Here is a 27808-nt window from a genome sequence, read left to right as displayed (position 1 = left end):
GTGGAGCTGGAGTAGGACATTGAGAATGACTCACTCATGATAAGTGTTGGTGTTTTTTATGCTATCAATCATACTCCGTGACTAGAGTAAGATTTGTTGTGAGGTGCACCCGGAGGAACGCGCCACTTCGCGCTGTTCTTAATTCATTATAAGGAATGAACTTCTTAATGATTCAGGTACTTCGCACTTGACCCCATCCTGCTCATCAACACCGACGTGAAAAACACTGGTAGGGTTGGGGAATCACTTTCTTTGCCAAGAGCTGAAGCTTCTTGAGGGTCAAGAAAAGTATATGCACTATAGAGTAAAATTAAGATGGCATGGTTATAGTGCATAATATTATATGTAGTACAAGTAAGGAGCACTACAATACATGTAAAACAGGAAAAGAGCAGCACCATAGATATAGTACAAGTAGAGAACCGTATGATACATGTACTATGGGAAGTGATCAGTACAATACCTGTAGTACAGGTAGAAAGAAGTATAGTACAAGTAGTACAGGTAAAGAGCAGTATATGTAGTACAGGTCTAGAGCAGTACATGTATGACAGGGGGAGAGCAGTACATGTGGTACAGGTAGAGAGCAGTACAGGTAGTACAGGTAGAGAGCAGTACATGTAGTACAAGTCTAGAGCAGTACATGTAGTACAGGTGGAGAGCAGTACAGGTAGTACAGGTGGAGAGTAGTACATGCAGTACAGGTAGAGATCAGTACATATAGTACAGGTGGAGAGCAGTACATGTAGTACAGGTGGAGAGTAGTACATGTAGTACAGGTAGAGAGCAGTACATGTAGTACAGATGGAGAGCAGTACATGTAGTACAGGTAGAGAGCAGTATATGTAGTACAGGTCTAGAGCAGTACATGTAGGACAGGTGGAGAGTAGTACATGTAGTACAGGTGGAGAGCAGTACGTGTAGTACAGATGGAGAGCAGTACATGTAGTACAGGTAGAGAGCAGTATATGTAGTACAGGTCTAGACCAGTACATGTAGGACAGGGGGAGAGCAGTACATGTACAGGTGGAGAGCAGTACAGGTAGATAGCAGTACATGTAGTACAGGTGGATAGCAGTACAGGTGAAGAGTAGTACATGCAATACAGGTAGAAGCAGTACACCTAAAGACCAGTACATGTAGTACAGGTGGAGAGCAGTACATGTAGTACAGGTGGAGAGCAGTACAGGTGGAGCGTAGTACATGCAGTACGGGTAGAGATCAGTACATATAGTACAGATGGAAAGCAGTACATGTAGTACAGGTGGAGAGTCGTACATGTAATACAGGTGAAGAGCAGTACATGTAGTACCGGTGGAGAGTTGTACATATAGTACAGATGGAGAGCAGTACATGTAGTACAGGTGGAGATTCGTACATGTAATACAGGTGGAGAGCAGTACGTGTAGTACAGATGGAGAGCAGTACATGTATTACAGGTAGAGAGCAGTACATGTAGTACAGATGGAGAGCAGTACATATTGCACAGGTGGAGAGTAGTACATGTAGTACATGGGGAGAGCAGTACATGTAATACAGGTGGAGAGTAGTACATGTAGTACAGGTGGAGAGCAGTACGTGTAGTACAGATGGAGAGCAGTACATGTAGTAAAGGTTGAGAGCAGTACAGGTAGTACAGGTGGAGAGCAGTACAGGTGGAGCGTAGTACATGCAGTACGGGTAGAGATCAGTACATATAGTACAGATGGAGAGCAGTACATGTAGTACAGGTGGAGAGTCGTACATGTAATACAGGTGAAGAGCAGTACATGTAGTACCGGTGGAGAGTTGTACATGTAGTACCGGTGGAGAGTAGTACATGTAGTACCGGTGGAGAGCAGTACATGTAGTACAGGTGGAGAGCAGTGCATGTATTTCAGGTGGTGAGCAGTGCATGTAGTAAAGGTAGAGAGTAGTACATGTAGTACAGGTAGAAGCAGTACATGTAGCACAGGTGGAGAGCAGTACATGTAGTACAGGTGGAGAGCAGTACATGTAGTACAGGTGGAGAGTAGTACATGTAGTACAGTTAGAGAGCAGTATGTATTGCACAGGTGGAGAGTAGTACATGTAGTACAGGGGGAGAGCAGTACATGTAGTACAGGTGGAGAGCAGTGCATGTAGTTCAGGTGGTGAGCAGTGCATGTAGTAAAGGTAGAGAGCAGTACATGTAGTACAGGTAGAAGCAGTACATGTAGCACAGGTGGAGAGCAGTACATGTAGTACAGGTGGAGAGCAGTGCATGTAGTTCAGGTGGTGAGCAGTGCATGTAGTAAAGGTAGAGAGTAGTACATGTAGTACAGGTAGAAGCAGTACATGTAGCACAGGTGGAGAGCAGTACATGTAGTACAGGTGGAGAGCAGTATATGTAGTACAGGTGGAGAGTAGTACATGTAATACAGTTAGAGAGCAGTACGTATTGCACAGGTGGAGAGTAGTACATGTAGTACAGGGGGAGAGCAGTACATGTAGTACAGGTGGAGAGCAGTGCATGCAGTTCAGGTGGTGTGCAGTGCATGTAGTAAAGGTAGAGAGCAGTACATGTAGTACAGGTAGAAGCAGTACATGTAGCACAGGTGGAGAGCAGTACATGTAGTACAGGTGGAGAGCAGTGCATGTAGTTCAGGTGGTGAGCAGTGCATGTAGTAAAGGTAGAGAGTAGTACATGTAGTACAGGTAGAAGCAGTACATGTAGCACAGGTGGAGAGCATTACATGTAGTACAGGTGGAGGGCAGTACATGTAGTACAGGTGGAGAGTAGTACATGTAGTACAGTTAGAGAGCAGTACGTATTGCACAGGTGGAGAGTAGTACATGTAGTACAGGGGGAGAGCAGTACATGTAGTACCAGTGGAGAGCAGTACATGTAATACAGGTGGAGAGCAGTACATGTAATACAGGTGGAGAGCAGTACATGTAATACAGGTGGAGAGCAGTACATGTAATACAGGTGGAGAGCAGTACATGTAGTACAGATGGAGAGCAGTACATGTAGTACTGGTGGAGAGCAGTTCATGTAGTACCGATGGAGAGCAGTGCATGTAGTACAGGTGGAGAGCAGTACATGTAGTACCGGTGGAGAGCAGTACATGTAGTACCAGTGGAGAGCAGTACATGTAATACAGGTGGAGAGCAGTACATGTAATACAGGTGGAGAGCAGTACATGTAATACAGGTGGAGAACAGTATATGTAATACAGGTGGAGAGCAGTAAATGTAATACAGGTGGAGAGCAGTACATATTTTACAGATGGAGAGCAGTACATGTAGTACCGGTGGAGAGCAGTACATGTAGTACCGGTGGAGAGCAGTACATGTAATACAGGTGGAGAGCAGTATATGTAATACAGGTAGAGAGCAGTACATGTAATACAGGTGGAGAGCAGTATATGTAATACAGGTAGAGAGCAGTACATGTAATACAGGTGGAGAGCAGTACATATTTTACAGGTGGAGAGCAGTACATGTAGTACCGGTGGAGAGCAGTACATGTAGTACCGGTGGAGAGCAGTACATGTAGTACCGGTGGAGAGCAGTGCATGTAGTACCGGTGGAGAGCAGTACATGTAGTACCGGTGGAGAGCAGTACATGTAGTACCGGTGGAGAGCATTACATGTTTTACAGGTGGAGAGGAGTACATGTAGTAAAGGTGGAGAGCAGTACATGTAGTACCGGTGGAGAGTAGTACATGTAGTACCGGTGGAGAGCAGTACATGTAGTACCGGTGGAGAGTAGTACATGTTGTACAGGTGAAGAGCAGTACATGTAGTACAGGTGAAGAGCAGTACATGTAGTACCGGTGGAGAGTTGTACATGTAGTACCGGTGGAGAGTAGTACATGTAGTACCGGTGGAGAGCAGTACATGTTTTACAGGTGGAGAGTAGTACGTGTAGTACCGGTGGAGAGCAGTACATGTTTTACAGGTGGAGAGTAGTACATGTAGTACCGGTGGAGAGTTGTACATGTTTTACAGGTGGAGAGCAGTACGATAAATGTAGACCTGTCATATGTGCATACATGCAGCCAATCATATGCACGTCAAATAAACACATTCAGAGCCATTATCAGCTGAATGTAGTTAATAATCATTATGACCCAGGAGAAAAGAAACAAATCATTACCTGAGGCCATATTGTGACTTCCAGTGCTGCAGTGTATGCCGTATTCTCTCATCCACTCGTGTGCACACGTTTCCATCCTGCTGGCTGTACAATCTAACATGGGTACATAGTGAATTCTCCAGGCTCCATGACTCCCGCTGATCTAGAAAGTAATGTGAATGTCCAGTGTAAGTTTTTATGGAAGAAAAGATGACGAAAGTCAGACCAAATGCTGCACTAATATGTTACATGTGCGATGATTTTCAGCACTGATTGTCATGTCCTGTCCATCAGTCACTGTCACTCTCGACCACTTTTGTTGCCACGTTTGCTATCTGTTATATAGTATATCAGAATGACATAGCTGCTCATGCATCGGGTATACAATGTCTTTAGTGCCAAGGACGAGATACAATCACAGCTGTATGCAGCCCGCGTATAAAACTGTAATACAGCTGTATATGTAGTGCTTTCAAGAGGTTGTCCACAGCCCGGAAACCCCTTTCTAAATGAAATAGTCCCCAAAACACTCACATCTTGTACCAGCGCCACTCCAGTGATGTCGGCACTAGGTCTCTTGGGGCTCATGTGATATTGATAGGCCACGTGATTCCTGCAGCCAATCAGCAGACGCCATTGGGCTGCTGTGCTCCTACTACTTCTGCTAGGCCGAGGTCAGTCCAAAGGCGTGAAGCAGAAGTGATAACACAGCAGGCAATAGCAGCCACTGATTAACTGCGGGGCTCATGTGGCACAACAATGTAACGCGAGCCCTGGGAAACCCAGCGCCAATATCACTGGATTTGTGCCGGTATGGAAGGTGATAATGTGGTGTTTTTATTTTTAATGGGGGCTATTTCATTTTAAAAGGGATTGTCCAGATAGTGGACAAGACGACCCCTTTACGATTCATGCACATTGTATAGACCAGTGCACGAAGGCTGTTTGTGGGCTCATGGAGAACCAGTGACTATAATGATAAGGGTGCTGCATTCGGCCACGTCCACATGTGGCAAACAATGTGGTTTTGTCAAGAATTCAAGTATTTCATTTTTGCCGTAAACTGTACTGTGGCCGCAATGTGTGAAGACTCCCTTACCGAGCTAGTCTTTCTTATGCTACAAGTTCCTTAGTATGATATTTCATGAAACATCATCCAGATTATTGCCCCCATATGCCCTCATATGAAATGTATGATCACTCGATTAGTCCTCCGACAACTCACTGAAAAATATAGAATATCTGCATAATGCAAAGACCTCACATTTCCTCACTTATTTTTCCAAACAAGATACCAAAAATCTGTAACATTCTATGTGGCTGCATGCATGTCCGATTTATTGTCAGACTGACTTGGTCTGAGGAAAAAAATCGCATTATGTTGGAGTTTGAACTGAGTTTCCAATCGCAAACGGCCATGCAAGTCAACGGGTGTATGGAAACCATCAGACCACATTCGGATGACATCTGAGTGCATTCCAATTTCGCGGCCTCATAGAATGGAGAAGATTGAGACATTTTTTTTCTGATCTTCTCATCCAAGAGAATTGGAGCACACTATGACCACACTCTGATCAGCGTGTGTAATCGGTCCGATTCGCTCAAATGAGAGAATCTACGTCCATCTGCTTACAAATAATTTCAATTTTTATAGTCCCAAATACTTTTTAATAAAAATTCAGTTTAGTCAACTTTTATAGTATTTTTTTTCCATTTGTTCAAAATATACCTAGTTTACCAGTCAAAAGCTTAGTAATCCTTCTATCCAAATTTAGAAGTCATCATCCCTTGAGGTATAAATTTTCTCTCGTAGGGCATGTCAATTATGCTAACTAATTCTGGGTGTTGTTTTTAAGTATATGCTACTAATGAACTATAAGTGTCTTTATACACCAACCTACCTAACTATATATCACAGTTGAACAAAAAAGATTTGCAGTACCCAGACCGCTAGTCCATGGCAGCTGGATCGGGGCAGTCCGGACATTGAATGTCAGCATCCTGGGTGCTTCTTGACATTATTAGTCTCTCCATGATGACAAAATGTTGTGACACGATGCATGACATGACATTGACTAGACCTCACCCAATATGATAATCTCCCGGGGGCCTATTAATCACAAGAGGGGCTCAAGATGCCATCATCATCTGAGTAGGTTTGAACAATCACAATCGCTATCGCACAGGGACCTAAGAGAACTGTTCATTCTCCTTAGCACCAGTCCTGGTACAGATTCCATGCGGTAATAACATAGGTTCCGGATCTGGGTCCTGGAGATCTTTTTGCTCAACTCTATGATATATAGTCTTAGCATTTGAAAAATTGTGGAAAACAAAAGTGTGGAATTTCCCATGTAGACCTTTGAAAACTGTCTTTTTCTTTGTACTTTTTTTCTTGTAATATATATATATATATATATATATATATATATATATATACTAGTGATGAGTGAACGTGCTGAGATAAGGTGTTATCCGAACATGCTCGGGTGGTAACTGAGTGACTCCGGTGTGCTCGAATAATATGTCCCCATGCCTGTAAATCTCGCGGATGTTCGACAGCCACAACATTCAAGGATTGCCTAATAAACAGACAATTCCTGCATGGGTTGAGGCTGTCGAACAGCCGCGGGGACTGGAATGTATTGTTCGAGCGCGCCAAAGTCACTTGGTTAGCACTCGAGCATGCCCGGAAAACACGTTATCCCAGCACATTCGCCCATCACTGGTATATACATATATATACTGTATCTAGTAGACTAATAATGGTTAAATCTGTTTTTTTCAACATCATTTCTTCTTGTGCCGACAGTCGCAGTGCAGTCCTTTATTATTGTTAACCTAAATTGTTCTATCTGCTGCCAGTAATTATAATTTATCTGCAGCTCGGTGCCCCGTGCAACCCGATGACAGGCAAATACATGGATAGGCATCTTTTCATTTGCTCTAAGCAATACATTTTACCTTTAATGATGCTGGAAATTCCAATACTATCTTACCAGAGCATAGGTTTTTTTTTTTTTGTTTTTGTTTTTCAGGTGTTTATAATTTTCATATCATTTTGCAAGTCCTCATTCATTGGGGATAATTAAACTTGAAACTGAAAGACCTCTATTTATCCACAGGTCACTGCGCACTCCTCCTGCGAACCTCAGCTGCGATCTTGAAAAATATCTGTCTTAAAGAGCTAGAAAAAAATGTGATTGTGGGACAATTTTGCATAGAGTCACTCTAACGAGCGTTTGTAGAGAGTGACTCTGCTGCCTAAAAAAAATTATGAAAGAAGCTTCAAGGGACGCGCATCGGAAACACTGGAGAGCCTTGAAAACCATTTATATATACACTTAAAGACATTTAAACTCCTTTAAAAGTATTACGTTTATACTTGCCTTATTACAAAAAAAAAATGAATTTCACAAAAAGCAAGACTGTGGAATACCTAAGGAATCCATCGTTTGGTTAAGGTTTGCATTCAAAAAGGTACGCTGTATGTATAAATGGTTCTATTGACCGTTCACTCTTTTTTTTTATTTTTTTTTTCTTCCCTGAATGCTTATAACCTCTTGTGATAACTGAAATGTACAATGTTACAAATAATTTGTCAATTGTTATGTACTTTCCATGCAATCGTTGGCTAAACTAGGAAACGACGACGACAACTTAAGAAGGAAGGATTTTTATTTTCTTATAAAATAAACCAATAAAATATATTTATTATATAAAGATGAATATTTATTATAGATATATAAGAAAAAAAAAAAAAAATCAGAGCTTTAATTTAAAGCTTGAAACTAATGGTGTTGCCGAATAAAATGCATGTCTACACTCCGAACGCAGGATTTTATTTTCTTTTTTTCAATTTTTTTTTTTTTAAACATAATAGCAACTTTTTTGCTTGACTGAAATGAAAGAAGTGAATGCACTACCAATAAATACGTCACGTATAATTAGATAGGTCGTATCAGATATACCACAGGCAGCCAGTTTGAGCTTTCTTCATTTTACTATTTGCTAAGGAGGGGACAGGTGGGCGATGGTTAGCATGAATACATTCAACAAGTTAGTTCTTGGATATATAGCTACAAAACGTTATTTTACTGGCAGGAGAAAAAGAAAATGGAATTGTATAAGTTGTAAAAAGATTTCATTGGGTTTAGGGAAAAAATAAAAAGTGTGTTTTTTTTTTTGGAAACAGCGCCACTCTTGTCTATGGGCTGTTTTTGGAATTTTGGATTTAGACTAAACTAATTGACAAGAGAGTTGAAAAGAAAAAAAAACTGCATTTTTTCTAAGTCCTGACATCCCATTTAATGTTTCCTTTTCTTTAGGGTATCTATAAAAGAGACAGAAAAATTGAACATTTCTAACTTTGTGTAGTGTGACCTCAAGTTATCACCTATCCATAGGTGATAACTTTGTGATCCTGGGGATGTCATTTTTGGTACACCCACTAATCCCAAGAATGAGGTTCTGGAGTACCCTTTTTGAATAGAGTTTCTTCTTCATTAATTGTCTATTGGTCTGCAGAGATAACTGAGTACTTTGTTAACCATGGCAGTCACTAAACTAGCCATAGTAATAATGGTCCTAGGAGTGCTGGAAATGAGACCAAAACAAGGATTTTAGTGTTGAACCACAATGCATTTCAACGGTTAAACCGTCTTCATCAGGTGGAAACTTCCACCTGATGAAGACGGTTTAACCGTTGAAACGCGTTGTGGTCTCATTTCCAGCACTCCTAGGACCGTTATTACTATTTACTGCATTTTGTATCCTCCTAGAAGGTTAACGGCTGGAGCTGCGGTGGACCTTTTGCTTTCAATTCTAACTGTGACCCTCACAGCGCTCCCTAGTGACCGCTCTCTTTTCCCTTGAATTTCACTAAACTAGCCATAAACATTTGATGCCTGTTGTCCGAACGATGCTTTGGCTGATCAATCCGCCAACAGTCATTTAAGCCAACTTTCCCATACACAGGAGAACTCGTTCGGACGAGTGCTCCTGTGTTCTTTATGAGAAAGCCATTGGCTGACATGTCGGTTGGTGTCTTATCTTCAGCAGAACAAGCAATCGTCAATCTAAAAACGGACATGAATGATCGACATATCTCACGACCATAAGTCGGCTTTTGCCCCCATACACAGTAGACCATTGGCCGAACTCTTTGATATTGGCAGGTTCTTTAGTAGACATTAGTCCAATATGTTTGGGGGCCTACAGGCAATTAATATATTAGTTGTGGATATTTGGAACCATAAAGGAACTCCAAAACCTCATTCATGAGACTAGTTTGGTGCTTTGTGGAGGAACTGTAGTGATTGGCAAGTCATCATCCATCTTGTGATAGATGATAACTTGCATTTATGGCACATCCCTCAAAAGAAGTCTCAGTTTGATTTGAATAATGTATCAATATACTATAAAACAGATTTTGTTTCTTCTCTAAACATTTTCTCTGTGTCCCTTATGTTTAATGACCATCCAGACACATTTGTAAGTAGTATTTTTCTGCTCACAAGGTCTGCTTTTCATGAAATACAAGGATAGGGGTGCCTCCTTCTGAAGTTTCTGTAGACCTGCCCTGCAGTCTATAGAAGATGTCAGAACAATTCTGCCTTTATTTTGCAGTAAACAATCTCATTAGCATATCACATGGTTCCAGTTTGTGAATACATTCTCCTCTTTACAATTCATAATAGAAGCCTGGGTATTATGTGCCTCCCAAAACGTACTGCCACAAACATGAAAACTAGTGCAAACAAAAAGAAACTAGCCTGACTTCTTTGAGCCATGCATACTAAATAGCTGTTTGCAAAACCTAGGTTTAGTCAACAGTTATCATTCCTGGCCCTATTTATGTTCTTTTGTGTCAAAAGAGAAAGGGGGCAAGCTATTGCTCCACACCTTTGGTAGTGACTAAAGTCTCTATTTAGATGGGCAAATTTTGGCCATCAACAAGCACCAATTGACTACATACAAGTCGATCATTTTGCTTGATCATCGTGTGATGAGGGTTCAACCATCGGATCTTCTAAATGGGTCATTCTTGATAGTATGTCCTGGAGGTCCTGTGAAAGTGATGACAGAATATTTCCATAATTCACTGGTCCCATCATAAACAGCAGGCTTTGCTGACTTACATCCAATGTTTATTGGAACTCTTAGATCATCATCTGACCTTGGCAAAATTGGCACGTCCATGCAGATCTAATCCAGTATGTATGGCCAACTCTAGTAGAATAACAGCTAGCACATGGTAGTTTGCTGTGGGCAGCACCTTTAATTTTTGTTTGCATTTGTTTGGTTTCTTTTTAATTGAGACGTTAATACTCTCAAAAATAATGTTAGTTTTAGCCCAAAAACTTAGAAATGCACTAAAATGTATCAATGGTATATAAATTGTATTATTAATGTTCAAATTATGCAATCAGTGGGATAATGAATGACAGAATAGTCATAAAATATTTTGGAATGTATATTTTCTTAGTTTTATACTATTGCTGTATTAAATTGCGAAATGTGGAAAGTCAAAATTTCTAAAACTCGCAAAAAAATAGAGCTAAAATTTTCCAAAACCATAATTAAGTTTCCAGAAAAGATTTAGAAATGGATAGAGGTATATTGTCCTTAGATTTTCATGTATTTCTCCTAAAAGAAGGTGTTATTGTGGTTAAGTCTCTTTTATGCTACTTAGCATGGTTGACTAGTCAACTTTTCTACAGATCATAAATAAAGAGCCCAGGTAGAATATTTGCCATCTAGAGTCTCGATGTCTAGTGCTCCGATTTGGGAAACTGTTGTTTCAGAACAGAAAAACTACCTCAAAAGGTTTAGCCATTTATTTTCCATCAAATTGGAAGCAGCCAAAAAATATTCAATATGGAAATATGACTTTGATCTGGAGACTGTGTAGGAGACATGAGAATGTAAACTTTTATTGGATAATTTGGTTAGCTTTTATTGTAGCTATCGGCAAAAATTAGTTATACTTTTTTTGTGTCTAGGTTTCCAATTACTGCCAATAGATGTTCACATTTGGATCTAGATTAGTAATTGCTGTATAAAGATGTAGACACCTAGGGCGAAAATACGGCCAAAATTTTTACCTGTACCTGAGTGGAGAAATAAGGGAACAGTTTTTATTACATTAATTGGCACCATTAATAATATGTCTATGGCTGGATTAAGATAAAATAAAGACAGTGGAACACGTTTTTCGATTACAAGTGCATGTCTCTTTTTGGAGAAATTTGACTCGTTTTGGCACCAATTAATTAATCTTTAGACCTATTTATTATGTTCTTAAAACACTACTTAAAAATGTGGCTTTGTAGTGAGGTGCTGGAAAGGGACATAGCTCAAAATCTACCACAATTTTAGTCCAAAAAACATCTAAAGGCAAGAGAAGAGAGAAATGGCAGAAAATCAGGCAATTTTTTTTTTAAAAAAATGCATCAAATTTAAGATCCAGCTTGAACTACTAGGATGAATGTAGTGCACTTTTAGATGGTCTAGTCTTGGAGCGGTTGTCCGGTGAGAGCTGTTACCACTCTGACTTCTAAATTCTTAGAGCGCACGCACCGCATGCTTTTAGGGTTGCTGGTGAGAGTGGGAGGTCACATGCCAACTAGACGTGCTCAGTCTTGCTCCATTCACTTCTAGTAGCACGTCTAGTTGGAATGTGTCCAGAAGAATTCAGTCGCATACTTGCAGTTACATCACTGACTGCTCTTTGCCTCAACAAAGGTGAATCCTGATGGCATGTGGTGCTCGGCTGTAAGGATTCAGAAGTCTGCAGTCAAGTGACTTCTATCGCAAGACCGGACACCCCCTATAAGTATATTTTGGCTATGTGTTAGACCAGATTAGTAAATCTGCCCCAATGTCCTCCTATGCAGTCCATGCATGCAGATTAGCTCCTTAACGACCACAAGAAGCACTCAGGGCGTCATTTTGCCTAACACACACCGTCGTAGTTTAAAACAAAATGCTACTTTCATCATTTCAAATTTTAAAGCGATTATTCCTCGTAAGGGAAACATGAAAGACCAAAATTGTGATAAATGTCCCTCTTAACTGAGCTATTACTCATATAAGTGCAATCCTCTGGGGAGTCGATTCCGCTCTGAAGTGCAACTGAAATATCAACACCAATATAGGTAGAAACTAAGAGGGAACGAATTATTGTTTTTACAGTAATACTTTATGGTGTGCTGCAACAGACTGTAACCCGCAGCTCTCATAGGAGGTGATTCATTAAGCTTTGTTACCTGGTAATGTTTCCTTTTGGGCCATAACAAAAGATAAGGAAGGGAATTCATTCTTTATTTTATGGAAAGGATTTAAAATAAAATCCCCAAAGGATTGGGTCGTTTCATTACAAAATGATTTTTTTTATATATATATATATATATATTTTTTTTTTTTTTGTTAAGAGTTTTTTTTTTAACTAGGCCAAAAAGGGAAAAAGCAAACTGTAAGTGATTGCAAGAGTGCAAAATATGGGTTATTCCTGTCCAATCAGTATACCATGTTATTTAATATGACTATCTTACTTTTGTTGGCTTAAGTGCATTGAGATTTCTTTTTTTATTACATCGAAATACTTTACAGGGCAAACGTTTAGCCTTTTTTTTGTAAAAAAAAAATGACTTTATGTATTTATGAGACATCATGCAAAACTTTTTATTGTTACTGAAATACAAACTGCTGTAATTGCAAATGCCGTGCACATTTGATGAATAAAGTGAATTTTTTCTATTAAACCCTAATTTTTATTTGTCTATTTTACTACCGCATTGGGTAAAAGCTAAAATTTATACAAAGCGAAGTCTGAAATATCTGGAGCCGACTGCGTGAAGTTGCCGAAAAGTACTGTGGCTAAGACATTCTTAAAGGTTTCAGAAATTCTTAATGACTTCATAAGACTTCATGATCTGCTGTCGGTGCAAAATTGAAGCATAAAAGAAAATTTATTCCTGACGGAAAAAAAAAAAAAAATGTCAGAAGATTTGAAAGGTTTAGAATTAAATTCTGTAACACTATTATTTTATGAGTAGCCCCAAAGGAATAAAAAAAATATAAATCTCTTCAAATATAATCATATCTGCTATTTTTTTGTTTTAATCCTTAAAGAATATTATGATAAATGAGCCACCGAAGGATAATTGGGTTACAATTAGTAATCATCATGTTTTAGACCATGGTCACACTTCAATATGGTTTGTTGAATGCATTTTGCTGCCATTTTTTGAGCGACTTAAACAAAAAAAAAATTACTTATTATTTTATATTATCTATTTTTTTCTTTGCTTAATTTCACGTGTTTATTTTATTCATTTTATTTCATTAGGTTATTTTACATTTGTTTATTTTATTTCACTTTTTAAGAAATAGTGTTTTTTTGTTGTTGTTTTTTTACATTTACCATCTATAAGTGAATGGTTTACTAGCAGGGCTCATTCCTAAATTGTGTAGATGAGGTTGTACATGTCTTGGTTCATCATACCTTGTAAGAGGCGCGCCCACCATTAAACTGCATTCCAGGTGTGGCTGCTTACCTCCAGGCTTAGTAAGTTAAGATAAAAGTGTTGACTTGATTATGTATGCTACCGAGGGAAGAGTTAATGAGACAATTATCTCATTAAAGATAAAGAAAAAAAATGTAAAAACAAGGATTAATATGATATACATTGGACACTTTATAAATTGGATGTCATCTCATTGAACGTAATGTCCGTAGTATCCATCCTTGCTGGCAAAAAAGTCTAAAACAATGGATTTAATGCAAGTCAAAACAGAATGTCTGTATTATATCCTGTAATTTTCAGGTGAGTCTAAAGGAAAATTTCAAGAGCAGCTGCCACTTAATCCCTCACCTGTGTATGATTTGGATTTGGGTGGGAGGAGGGGTGTAACTGCAATTTAGGGAGCCGATTTTGACAGCTGCATTGAAAGGTCAAACTCCTGATTCTTAAAGACCGCCATTCCTGATAAGGGGGTGCTGGAGTCAGTCTCTACTGATTCATGAAGAGGCATTTGGAGCTCTGGGTGAGTGAAGTATACCTCTGTGTGCGCCTTTCCACAAATTTTACTCCAGTCCCTGCTAGAGTAACATTTGTGACATAGTGAATGCTTCTGCTTACCATGAATTTGTCAAGCGGTGGTTGCCACGCCCATGTTATGCCCCAGATCTGCCCATTTTGCATAACCTGGGTGAGAATGCGAAAAGTTGCAGAATTTTTGTGCAGCTTCCAGTTGCACCAAAATGATGCAACTTTTTGAAGCTTTTTAGGCCAGAATACTCGCGTAACAGGCTTGATGAATTGGGCCCTAAGGGCTCTTTCAGATGTCTTTGATCATTGATGCGATCTTGGATAGCAATGCACTGACTAGCCGTGTTTCTCCTGAACCAAGAGTGATAACTTCATACATTTCAACCTCGATTTTGGAGATTTTCGGTCAGTTCAGGCATTGTGATCCCAGATCAGACCCATGATCACGGTAGTCTAAAACAGAGGTCCCCAACTCCAGTCCTCAAGGCCCACCAACATGTCATGTTTTCAGGATTTCCTTAGTCTTGCCCAGGTAATAATTGCATCACCTGTGCAATGCAAAGGAAATCCTGAAAACATGACCTGTTGGTGGGCCATGAGCTGGGGCGGGCTGGGCCATGGGGCAGGGGGGCAATTGCCCCCTGGGCTGGTCTCCTAGTTGCAGCTTTGGGCCGTTCAGCCAAATATTACTTTAGAAGCCGCACTGTCCCTTTATTTGCTCTTCCCAACAAGCAGCATCATGCTGATTGGTGGAGCAGAGGTCACTCAAGGGTGCAATGTCCTTCCAGCTCTCTGATTGGTGGAGAAGCCGTCCCTAGAGGCTGTACTGTATTTTTCCTGCTCCCTCAGTGTGTGCTCCCTTACCAATCGGAGAGCAGGAAGCAGACCGTGCAGCTCTGCTGAGGAGGCGCCGGCTGCCCCACACACCATGTGTAAAAACCTTCATGCAGAAGTGTGAGTAGCTGCAGGCAATCATGGAGGCTTCTGGGAAGGTGTCTCTTTGATTCTTAGTTGTTTGGGGGATGCATGATTGAAACTCAGCTCGAGGGGAGCTGTTGGGGTACATATCTGTGGGGCAGGCAGAAACAGGAGTGGAATTTTCTGTATGTCTCATTCTGTGTGATTAAATGCAGTCTCAAGTCCACAATTCAGTTTATTCCTTTGTATGTTTGTGTGCATGGTGACATGTGTATGTGTACATGCGTGTATATGTGGTAAAATGTGTGAGTATATGTGGTGATATGTGTACATTTGCGTCTGTGTGTGCGAACTGTGTATATTCGCAACCGTGTACGTGGTGATATGTGTGCGTGGTGACCTGTGTGTATGAGTGTGTACATAGTGACATGAGTGTGTATGTGGTGATGTGGGTGTGAATGTGTACGTGGGGACGTATGTATGAGTGTGTGCATGGTGACCTGTGTGTGTACGTGGTGACCTGTGTGTGTATGCGGTGACCGGAGTGTGTGCATGGTGACCTGTGTGTGTATGAGTGTGCACATAGTGACATGAGTGTGTATGTGGTGACATATGTATCTGTGTATATATGGTGACATGAGTGGGTACATGGTGACTTGTGTGTGTATGAGTGGGTACGTGGTGACCTGTGTGTGTATGCGGTGACCTGAATGTGTACGTGGTGACCTGTGTGTGTATGAGTGTATACGTGGTGACATGAGTGTGTACGTGGTGACCTGTGTGTGTATGAGTGTGTACATGGTGATCTGTGTGTGTGTACGTTGTGACATGAGTGTGTACGTGGTGACCTGTGTGTGTATGTGTGTACGTGGTGATCTGTGTGTGTACGTTGTGACATGAGTGTGTACGTGGTGACCTGTGTGTGTACGTTGTGACATGAGTGTGTACGTGGTGATCTGTGTGTGTACGTTGTGACATGAGTGTGTACGTGGTGACCTGTGTGTGTATGTGTGTACGTGGTGATCTGTGTGTGTACGTTGTGACATGAGTGTGTACGTGGTGACCTGTGTGTGTATGAGTGTATACGTTGTGACATGAGTGTGTACGTGGTGACCTGTGTGTGTATGAGTGTATACGTTGTGACATGAGTGTGTACGTGGTGACCTGAGTGTGTATGAGTGTACGTGGTGACCTGTGTGTGTATGAGTGTGTACTTTGGGACATGAGTGTGTACGTGGTGACCTGTGTGTTTATGAGTCTGTACGTTGTGACATGAGTGTGTACGTGGTGATCTGTATGTGTACGTTGTGACATGAGTGTGTACGTGGTGACCTGTGTGTGTATGAGTGTACGTGGTGACCTGAGTGTGTATGAGTGTATACGTTGTGACATGAGTGTGTACGTGGTGATCTGTGTGTGTATGAGTGTGTACGTTGTGACATGAGTGTGTACGTGGTGACCTGAGTGTGTATGAGTGTGTACGTTGTGACATGAGTGTGTATGTGGTGACCCGTGTGTATGAGTGCGTACGTTGTGACATGAGTGTGTACGTGGTGACCTGAGTGTGTATGAGTGTATACGTTGTGACATGAGTGTGTACGTGGTGATCTGTGTGTGTATGAGTGTGTACGTTGTGACATGAGTGTATATGTTGTGACATGAGTGTGTACGTGGTGACCTGAGTGTGTATGAGTGTATACGTTGTGACATGAGTGTGTACGTGGTGATCTGTGTGTGTATGAGTGTGTACGTTGTGATATGAGTGTGTACATGGTGACCTGAGTGTGTATGAGTGTATACGTTGTGACATGAGTGTGTACGTGGTGACCTGAGTATGTATGAGTGTATATGTTGTGACATGAGTGTGTACGTGGTGACCTGTGTGTGTATGAGTGTATACGTTGTGACATGAGTATGAGTGTACGTGGTGACCTGAGCCATCACTCTGTATACTCAGAGCGGTGACTGAACCCGCGCCGGCGCTTCTCCCATCCTGTGACTGAAACCCGAACGCTGGAGGGGAAAAAAAATAATTTTCTCCCACACAGTGTTCGGCTGAGGCTACTTTCACACATCAGGTGTTTGCTTTCAGACACAATCCGTCAACTGTTGAAAAAAATGGATCTGTCGCAAATTGTGAAAAACTGATGAGACAGATCTGTTTTTTTTTTGCCGGATCCTTCTAGGTGATCCGGCATCCTAAGCCATCCGTCGCAATCCATCGCTAATAAAAGTGTATGAGAAAAAAACTGATCCGGTGGCAATTGTTGCCAGATCCGTTTTTTTTCAAAATTCTCCGGATTGTGCCTGACGGCAAAAAACTTACCATATGTGTGAAAGTAGCCTAAGTGTGGGCACTGGGCAGATTAGTAACACTATTAATATGCAGATAATTCCCATAGCTGTAGGTTAAGAGTGTTTTTCTGCAGTCAGGCTATGTTTGCGCAGTCAGGAATCCCTGCCCGTTGGTCGCAGCGGGGACCCCACTCCACCCAAAGCGCTGCCCACTGTTGTACGCACGGTAATTCCGGATGTGTTCATTGAACAAATGCGGAATCACCTCATCGTATTCATAGACTGTGTTATTTATCTTGCGGAGACTGAGCGTCTCCGCAAGATAAATAGACATGCTGCGGTCTATAAAGACGCGCCGCATGTCCGGTTATGCAGGGCCGCCGGATGCAGCCCTGCACGCATTCATAAAATCCCCTCCACTATCCGCAGCAAAAACTGAAGAAATCTGGACAGTGGAAACATACCCTTAGAGATAGCTAGAGAGTAGTGATGAGCGAACATGCTCGGGTAGTCTCTGAGTATTTTGGGCATGCTCGTAGATTATGTTTGTGTCCACGTAGCTGCATTTTTTGCGGCTGCTAGACAGCCTGAATACATGTGGGGATTCCCTAACAAACAGGCAACCCCTGCATGTGTTTAGGTTGTCTAACAGCCGCAAATCATGCAGCTATGGGGACACAAACATAATCTATGAGCACGCCCAAGATACCATGCTCACTATATAATGCTCCATACAGTATAATGGGCACCACAGAGTGCTCCATACATAATGAGCCGCATATATTGCTCCATACGGAATTGACCCCGTATAATACTCCATACAGTATAGTGAGCCACATATAATTCTCCACACAGTATATGATGGGCCCCATCTATTGCTCCATATATAATGGGCCTCATATAATGCTCCATACAGTATATTATCGGCCCCATACAGTATACTGAGTCCCATATATTGCTCCATACAGAATGGTCCCATATAATACTCCTTACAAAAGGGTCCCATATAATACTCCATACAGAATAGGCCCATATAATGCTCCTTACAGAATGGGTCCCATATAATACTCCATACAGAATGGGCCCCATATAATGCTCCAAAAATAATTGGCCCCATATAATGCTCCATATATAATTGGCCATATAAAATGCTCCATATATAATTAGTCCCATAAGATGCTTCATATATTATTGGCCCCATATACTGCTCCATATTGAATTGGCCCCATATAATGCTCCCTATAGAATTGGCTTCATAAGATGCTCCCTATATTATTGGCCCCATAAGATGCTCCATATAGAATTAGCCACATATAATGCTCCATATATGGGTCCCTTCTGATGGTCCCCATATATTGCTCCAAATATAAAAAAAATGAAATACTCACCTCTCGTTGCTTGTCGCTGCTCTGCTCTGGACTCCTCAGCGTCGGCGTCTTCCTGCTCTCTGTGCAGCGACTGCTCAGGCAGAGGGCGCTCACTGGTGACGTCATTGCGCCCTCTGACCTGAACGTCACAGAGGATGGAAGACACTGCAGCGCTGGAACCGGGAGAGGTAAGTATTGCAAGTGTCGGGGCCCGGAGCAGGCGGGGGGTCCACTCGCGGGGGCCGGCACTATAGCGCGCCAGTGTCCCCGACAGCGAGTGGGCCCCCTGCCTGTTCAGGGCCAGCCCTCCACAGTGGAACAACATATTCAGTTATTTCTACGCCCATTGGCTCCAATGACGGTCGGAGAATATTGCAAATACAATATTTGCCGCTGATCATAATCGGAACTGAATTTTGAAAAGTTCGCTCAACTCTACTAAAAAGACCATTTAAGTTTAGTATGTATGAAATGGTTTCTTATCAGTAGCACCTCGGATGCGCAATACTCACGCTGAATGGTATGTGAGACCTTAGACTCCTTAACATAAAGATGGACCACCACTCCTGGGCCAGTGCTTTGTGTTTGCCCCCCAGGCTAAAATTTGCCAGTCAGCCCCTGGCCATGAGGACTGGAGTTGGGGACCTCTGGTCTAAAAGAGCCTTACCGCTGCGCTCACACACATCCCTGTGCCGCTGCAGTGGTTTTACTGCTTCCCCAAATGATCACTTAACCTTGCAGAAAAAAACCTGTCAACCGAAAAGCCATTTTGCTAATATGATCAATTTCGAGTTCTTACAAGTTTAACAACAGTTTCCTTTCAGGAGAAAGTGATTGTGCAGGAAAGAGTGCATTGTCAGTGCCATTGACGTTAAAAGCTGCAGCGTGACCGCTGTGTGTGAATGTAGCCTAAACATCAGTGATACAATGTAAATTACTTACCAGAATATTTCTTTAACAATATTTTTTGTCTGTGCTTGTTAGCTTTAGAAGATCATTTGGATCCCACTGGCAGACATATTATCATTTTTGAAATGTAGCCCAGTAAAGTGTGGGACGCTGATCAATTTGTTATTCAGCGCAGAGGAATGAAGCAAGTTTCAAAACAACCTGTTAAAATATGTTTCCAACTTTTCTCTTTTAATTGTTGCTTTTTGAATTTAATGATAATAGGCGTAACAGCGAATTCTCATTTTGATATTTATTTTGTATAGAGATCTGTAAAGGCGCTGTACACAATGCGGATGACTTGTAGTTTAGGCAAAATGGTTAGTGTTGATTGAACACTGAAATGCTCGAGTGCTTGGTACTCAAATCGAGCACTTCGGATGCTCGTACGTGCTTGACTGGAATAAAGAGCATAATGGAAGTGAATGTGTAACGCGAGCATTTTTCCGGAGAACAAACGGTCTCTCTCACTCTCTTTTTCTCTCGTCCTTGCGCTCCCCTCTTCATTTGATCAAATGTGCCTCTTACGGGGACTCGAGCACCAAACGATACTCTGCACTGCTCATTACTCAATCGAGCACCCCAATGTTGAGTATGGAGCAGTGTCGAGCACGCTCGCCCATCGCTAGTAATGGTACATCTTGAAGTGTAGGTTTAAGTGAAATTCCTAATCTGTATGGTTTTAATGTTTTAGGCCATAACTATTGGATAGTTTGATGTACGTGGTAATTTTCATGATATTCCTACACCATGTAAGGGCATCTTATATGCATACCTATACAATAGGAATACATACGTCTCTATAAAGCACTGTACATGCTGCAGAATGAGTATAATTACATCTACAGTATGTTAGAAATGTTAAGAATCTCAGCATAAAACAGTATCAAAGGGGCTGTCTCGATAAGTTAACCCCTTATATGTATTTAAGGTATCCCAGAGGAAGGTCACTAATTAACAACTCCACCTATTTGCAGAGCAGAGTGTCACCAATAGTTGCCCCTGATCTGCTGCTCCTGCCTCATCTTCGTATCACAACCATTTATAATTTCTCAATAGAAAAGATCATCAATCAGTTTTGTGATTTATAATTTTGCAGAGTAAAGAATAAGAAGTTACTTTTGTAAATTTAGGCACCTAATGGGCACCTAAAGATGGGCGAACCCTAACTAGCGAATTCAGTGTTCGTACCGGACAGTATGTTAAATGCCGAACAATGACTTTCCTCGGAAGTCAGTGACAATGTTTTTTCACTTAAGGGTACCGTCACACAGTGCCATTTTGATCGCTACGACGGTACGATTCGTGACGTTCCAGCGATATCCATATGATATCGCTGTGTCTGACACGCAGCAGCGATCAGGGATCCTGCTGAGAATCGTACGTCGTAGCAGATCGTTTGGAACATTCTTTCGTCGCTGGATCTCCCGCTGTCATCGCTAGATCGGTGTGTGTGACACCGATCTAGCGATGCGTTCGCTTGTAACCAGGGTAAACATCTGGTTACTAAGCGCAGGGCCGCGCTTAGTAACCCGATGTTTACCCTGGTTACCAGCGTAAATGTAAAAAAAAAACAAACAGTACATACTTACATTCCGGTGTCCGTCAGGTCCCTTGCCGTCTGCTTCCCGCACTCACTGACTGCCGGCCGTAAATTGAAAGCAGAGCAGAGCGGTGACGTCACCGCTGTGCTGTGCTTTCACTTTACGGCCGGCAGTCAGTGAGTGCGTGAAGCAGACGGCAAGGGACAGACACCAGAATGTAAGTATGTACTGTTTTTTTTTTACACTGGTAACCAGGGTAAACATCGGGTTACTAAGCGCGGTCCTGCGCTTAGTAACCCGATGTTTACCCTGGTTACCTGGGGACCTCGGCATCGTTGGTCGCTGGAGAGCTGTCTGTGTGACAGCTCTCCAGCGACCACACTACGACTTACCAACGATCACGGCCAGGTCGTATCGCTGGTCGTGATCGTTGGTAAATCGTATAGTGTGACGGTGCCCTAAGGCTCAGGTTCTCTTTAAAGATTGGGTACTCTTCAGGTACCCGAACTGAACTTTGAAATGAAATTGAGGTTAGGTACCAGAACTCGAAGTTCCATCGATCCATCCATCCCCAATTATAACTCTTTAATTCCTGACATCATAGTCCAATGGCACACACATGATCTGCACTTAAATTATTGCAATTGAAACATAACGAGGATGCAACTTTCCAAGTAGTATTGCATTTTAACAGTAATACTAGAAGGGACGTTCATTGCTTTCTTGTGCTGTTATAATTTTATGACCTGTGTTCACTGTTACTTATTTTTTATGCCACAATTGTGGGGGTTAAAACATGAGATTAATGTCACATAGTAAGCCATTGGCAGACCTTTTTTGCCATGCTTTCATATAGAAAACATGAGTGCTTGGCCGATTAAGCGCTCCTGTGTGTGGGAGAGCCGGCCAAGATGGCTGTCGGCCGAACGATCCTCTGAAGGTTCATTCGGTCATAAGTCATCTATTGGGTTTAGCCAGGTTAAAGGTACCATTACACTAAGCGACTTACCAATGATCACAACCAGCGATACGACCTGGCCGTGATCGTTGGTAAGCCGTTGTGTGGTCGCTGTGGAGCTGTCACACAGACAGCTCTCTCCAGTGACCAACGATCAGGGGAATGACTTCGGCATTGTTGAAACTGTCTTCAACGATGCCGAAGTCCCCCTGCAGCACCCGGTTAACCAGGGTAAACATCGGGTTACTAAGTGCAGGGCCGCGCTTAGTAACCCGATATTTACCCTGGTTACCATTGTAAAAGTAAAAAAAAAAAACACTACATACTCACATTCTGATGTCTGTCACGTCCCCCGCCGTCAGCTTCCCTGCACTTTCTGTGTCAGCGCCAGCAGTTACAGCGGTGACATCACCGCTGTGCTCTGCTTTACGGCCGGCGCTGACACAGTCAGTGCAGGGAAGCTGACGGCGGGGGACGTGACAGACATCAGAATGTGAGTATGTACTGTTTGTTTGTTTTTTTACTTTTACAATGGTAACCAGGGTAAATATCAGGTTACTAAGCGCGGCCCTGCACTTAGTAACCCGATATTTACCCTGGTTACAAGTGAACACATCGCTGGATCGGCATCACACATGCCGATCCAGCGATGACAGCGGGTGATCAGCGACCAAAAAAAGGTCCTGATCATTCCCCAACGACCAACAATCTCCCAGCAGGGGCCTGATCGTTGGACGCTGTCACACATAACGAAATCGTTAGCGGGATTGTTGCTACGTCACAAAAAGCGTGACATTGCAACGATATCGTTAACGATATCGTTATGTGTGAAGGTACCAAATTTACATCACATTTGGAAGCAAATATTTTGTTTGTTGATGGACATAAATAAAATAGAATAAGCTGTTGTTACCCAGTTATTTTCAGCAGCAAACATTCTCTACCAGTTCACCAATTAACCACAGTTCTACACCATGTTTCCTGACCGAACTGGAAAGTAACCATTTCTTCTAGACTTTGAGTTGTGAATCACTAAAGATCATGCATCATCCAGCTTTAGAAAGATTTATGCAGGAAAAATCTTTATTCAGAAGGCATATCATTGCCATTATATTCTTAAACTATCATGTTACTATAGTTTCTAACGACTTCATATCTTTATATACAGAAACTTTACATACAGTATGGCAAACATTGGTTTACAGTCTTTATAATCGGGCGTATTACATGTAGATACCTGTGGAAATTATCATTAAAGTGCCAGCTCATGTGAAGGGATTTGTTGGTCTTTGTTTTGATATACTTGCCCTGTCTGAGCATAATGACTTATGATTATTGGCTTAAGGAGGCAATTAAATTAATTTACCTGTGTATTTATGGGTGTCATCCATATACATCACTGTAATAATTGGTATTACTACTGTAGTCTAAAGCAACTTTGGAAAATTCAGGTAGACTACTGAAGATAAAAGCCGCCATACACAACAGAAATATCTCAGGACCAGGCAACCATCTAGGAGAAGACCTCCCAACTTCTTTCCTGGTTGAAAGCAAAGGAAATGTTTAATTTCAACAGGTGATCCCTTTGTTTTGAGAGGTATCTGGCAGCTCTTACTCCACTCTGTCCATTAAACATATATCTATGCTTGGCTGAAAGAACATATATCTAAGATGTATGGGCACCGTAAGACATATTTTTACACATCCAGAAAATACTGTACGTTTCCATGCTGCAATTACAACATATCACTGATATTTGATTGTGCAAATCATATTCGTTTGAGTATAAAGTTAAATCTTTCAATACCATTTAGAAGGTTGTGTCAAATTACAGTGAAAAAAATGGTCTTCTTGGAGGGCTGGTTTTCTCAAAAAATCAAAAATTAAAGTATTTTTGAGCTGAGCTGAAAAATATTAAAATTTGAGAGTCCTCAATGATTGATACCTTTTATTGACTGATTGAAAAAATATACGGTATCTTTGGACCGTGTTACGCAGTAGATAGAAAAATATTAAAATTTGATAGTCCTCGATAGTTGATATATTTTAGTAGCTAACTGAGCTGAGTTGAAGCTTCTCCACCAGATGTGTCCAACATAGGCAAAAGAATAGGCAATTAATGGAGCAAAATTTCAATTGAAGGCAGTGGAAAAGTCAATGGGAAAATGTATCTAATGATGGCATGAAATAATAAAGCATAGCCCTTCACATTATTTTTATGAATAATTGGTTATTGTAGTGTAATTGATAGCAAGCAGTCTACCCATGATAGGTCTTGTTAACTTCTTCATTGTTTCAGTTGCAGAACAGAAGGTGCTTTGATTATCACATTATACATGTCAGTCATGTGTAATGTGTGCGGATCGCTGTCATAGCCTATTAAAGGTGTTTTCTTCTGCTTAGGACACACAGTAACTGGTGGGAAATCTGTGATTCCAATTTCTGTTCACTTGCTCATGATAAAAGATTGACCATGAAATGTAGTCTTCGGAAGGTTTACGAGAACTACTTGTAAATCTCAACAAGTGAACTTGTATTATTCCAGGTCTACAAGCAATTTCCCCGGGTTTGGCATTTGGCAACCAATTCAAGAGTAATTCTGTTTTCTTTGGTCATGCAGTTGCAGGCCGGTCATGCATTAATAGGGGTCAATGTAAAGCACGGTTGTAATAATAATAGGATGGATCATTCAGAACCGGATGCCTGTTTGCAAGAATAAATTGCAGTGCCCTTGAAAAGTCAAGGACAAAAATGTCTTGTGCCGTAAATATGACCTAAGATATCAAAATGTGTAAGCACTGAGTCATTGCATTGGGCATAACTTCTGGTGATGTGTTTGGGGATGCACATCCATCAATCATAGAGCAGATAGGTGCGACCGTGGTGTTGTACAATACAACATATAGTTTCAACTTGTATCTTTAATTACTAGTTTTAATTAGTTACAGTACATAAGCCCATAATTACTGGGGAAGAGTTGGCACTACTGGAGCAGCGACAACCTTACTTTTTACTAAGTAATATTTCTCTATCGTTTGGAAAATCTACAGCACCATAGTTGTCATTAGTTTAAATGAACATGACTCTTCTTCCTACACACATTGAAAAACATGAGCTTCTGTTTAGCCATATGATAACAGGATTTAAAATACTGCGCTGGAACAAAACCTAGATAATCATATTAGCAATGAAAAGCCATCATGGAAAATGATTTTGTATTTAATTTCTCAGAATAATCCTTGAAAATATTTTCCTACCTAGTCTTTTTGTACTTGTGTGAGCTGCTTGTCATATATCGACTAAGAGCACCCACTGGTCTCGTATGTATATATATATATATATATATATAGTATGTTAGGGAATGCAACTCTGCTGCCTCCAATCATCAGGACAGTTACACAATTGAATAACAAGAGACGGACGAGGATGTGGCTGTTTCCACTGCAAGGCCGGTTATTGGGGAACCAACAGTGGGCACATGGTATATATATATCCAATTCCAACGCATGGAATATATACAGTATATGTATATAAAACCTGATGCGATCACTGTCAACTCCACAATAACTAAAGTAACAACTAGCTGCCACCTGAAACTCTACAGACAGATTGGACACACGTCACAGTTAGCGTAAGGCTTCAAGTGTGCGGCTTACAGAACAAGAGGAATGGAAGTATTACAATTTATATATTAAATCTGGAAAGGTAGATAGTATTTATTAAAAAAATACAAAGATTTTACAAAGTGGGAACAAAACAATACAGCATATAGAATCATATAGAATAAAAAGGATAACAGAAGAAAACATATTAAACCTGTGTCACAGATATGGTTCAGAGCTTAGCAGAGGGAGGTACTCCTTTTAAGAAATGGACAGAAACACTTGAAGCTGCACCTCGCAGGACTGACAAACCACAAAGAAATTAACTGCTTTTTATTAGATAAAGATTATGCTACATACCTCCCCTTGGTGAGTTCATATGAGTGGCTGGTTGTGGGATGTGCTAGGTCTTTTAAAAGTTTATGAGATCCCCAACTTTCAGGATATCTTTGCCCCTGAAAGTCTCAGGCGGTAGATATTGCCATCATGTTCTTTATGACGATTTTACCTTTCAATAAAGATGAAACATGACATAGATAGCATTAACCAACTGATCAAAATTAAGTTGGAGGTGTTCGGCAAGCCTTACGGTGATATGATTGAATGCGTTATGTTCGTATCCTCACTACAACTCAGAAAATTTAGCTCCCATAAATATTGGATCAATGCAAACCTCAGTATTCATCGCTGGCAACTGACTCTAAAGAGTTCTGAGATCAATAATTCCTTTGAACAGAGGAAGAAGCCAATGGAATTTAAAGTTACATATGTATACTATAACTATTATGGACAGACTATATATTCTTAGATTTGAACTCTAGGAGAAAATAGATGCATAAAACTTTTCAGATTCCCATTAAAGTTTTGTTTGCGATCAGAAAAAGCCCTGACATTGCATCATATCCCCATTCACTAGATTATCGTGTCCCACAATACCTGGCAAAGCCAATGAGCAATAATGGTTCTGTTCGTCAGAAAAAAAAGCAAACCTTTTATACTCAGGATTCAGTATAGGGGTCATTCTGTGATATGGTTAAGATTGAATGACAGTGCTCTGGGCTCCCTACAAGTCTTTGTTAATTCCCTGTAGCAATTACCTGGTGAACATACGAGGGAGCTTCGACTCAGCAGTGATTGGCTGCAGTGGTTACATGGATGCACACGTCATCGCTGCAGGGAAGTAAACAAAGTTCTTGTGTGGATAGAGGTTGAAGAACTGAGTATTGTTTTGTTTTTTTAACAGTCTTCCTGCTCTTAGCTCGAAGTTTAGGAATCCCTCTTAAGAAACACTAATCCTTCCGTCTACCTTTTTTTCTGTTTTGTAACATGAGAATAGACATTTCAGTCAACAGGATTAGGGATAGAAAGTCCAGGAAAATAACTAACCCCATGATCGTGATCGTGACTACTTTCTCTCCAGTTCTTAGAGCATCTAAATAAATATATTTCCTACCATAGGTGTGAATAATAGGAACGGACTTTTATGTGTAATGTGCCTTTAGTAAACTGTGGAATGAGTCACTTCATCCTTTAACACATAATGGCTAGACTCTTTATAGTTTCCCTTGGATCTTTCTGAAGGAGTCCAATAAATGGTTAATATGCTATAATGGACGTCTAATGCCAATCGCAGGTATCTCTTGTAAAGAGGTACAATAAATCAGGATACGAAGCTTCAATTCATTCCTTTCCTACAACCGCCTCACCTCTGCGATTATTATGGAATGAGGGCATTGCCTACACAAGAACGACCCTTATCTAAATTCCAGGCAGACAATGAAAATGGCCATCAAGGAATGAAAAGAAGAAGAATTTGCCCGGAGGAGCTTTGGGTGTAATCAATATGTTGTGGTCAGCGGTTTGCTGGGATTTTGTAATTGCCTTCATCTGACAAGGGGCACTTGAGAGCGTCTCACCTGTGCCGTCATCTCCAAACGAGCAGAGGGCCTTCATCTCTGATAACAATCAGATCTGATTTCTAGGCTCTCCTCCAGGTAAAAAGGTGCAGTGATTGTATGC

The 27808-nt window shown here is 41.1% G+C and overlaps 1 protein-coding gene and 1 long non-coding RNA gene across 6 annotated transcripts in view; one reads left to right on the top strand and one right to left on the bottom strand.

Annotated features, from left to right (window-relative positions):
• The window catches only part of PCDH7 (protocadherin 7), a 1276140-nt gene that overhangs the window by 44684 nt on the left and 1203648 nt on the right, over positions 1-27808 (top strand). For 2 of the 4 annotated variants that reach the window (XM_069744631.1, XM_069744632.1), the window contains one exon: positions 7228-12867. The exons of the other annotated variants lie outside the window; for them this stretch is intronic. In XM_069744631.1, coding sequence (XP_069600732.1) covers positions 7228-7269 — 42 coding nt within the window. In that variant the 3' untranslated portion in view covers positions 7270-12867. Of the gene's footprint in view, positions 1-7227; positions 12868-27808 lie in introns of those variants that run through there. 4 annotated transcript variants of the gene reach the window in all.
• On the bottom strand, positions 167-27808 carry LOC138657097 (uncharacterized). Of its 2 annotated transcripts, XR_011317007.1 has the most exons (5): positions 27706-27808; positions 26150-26297; positions 23554-23727; positions 4124-4265; positions 167-297 (listed from the first exon to the last, which is right to left on the bottom strand). It is a non-coding gene; the product is annotated as an uncharacterized lncRNA (long non-coding RNA). The 2 variants fall into 2 exon arrangements; XR_011317008.1 differs by lacking the exon at positions 23554-23727.

This window comes from Ranitomeya imitator, chromosome 1 (genome assembly GCF_032444005.1).
Source record: "Ranitomeya imitator isolate aRanImi1 chromosome 1, aRanImi1.pri, whole genome shotgun sequence".
Classification (NCBI taxonomy): Eukaryota; Metazoa; Chordata; class Amphibia; order Anura; family Dendrobatidae; genus Ranitomeya; species Ranitomeya imitator.
The sequence above is the reverse complement of the archived record's forward strand: the minus strand, read 5'-3'. Positions and strand labels throughout refer to the sequence as shown.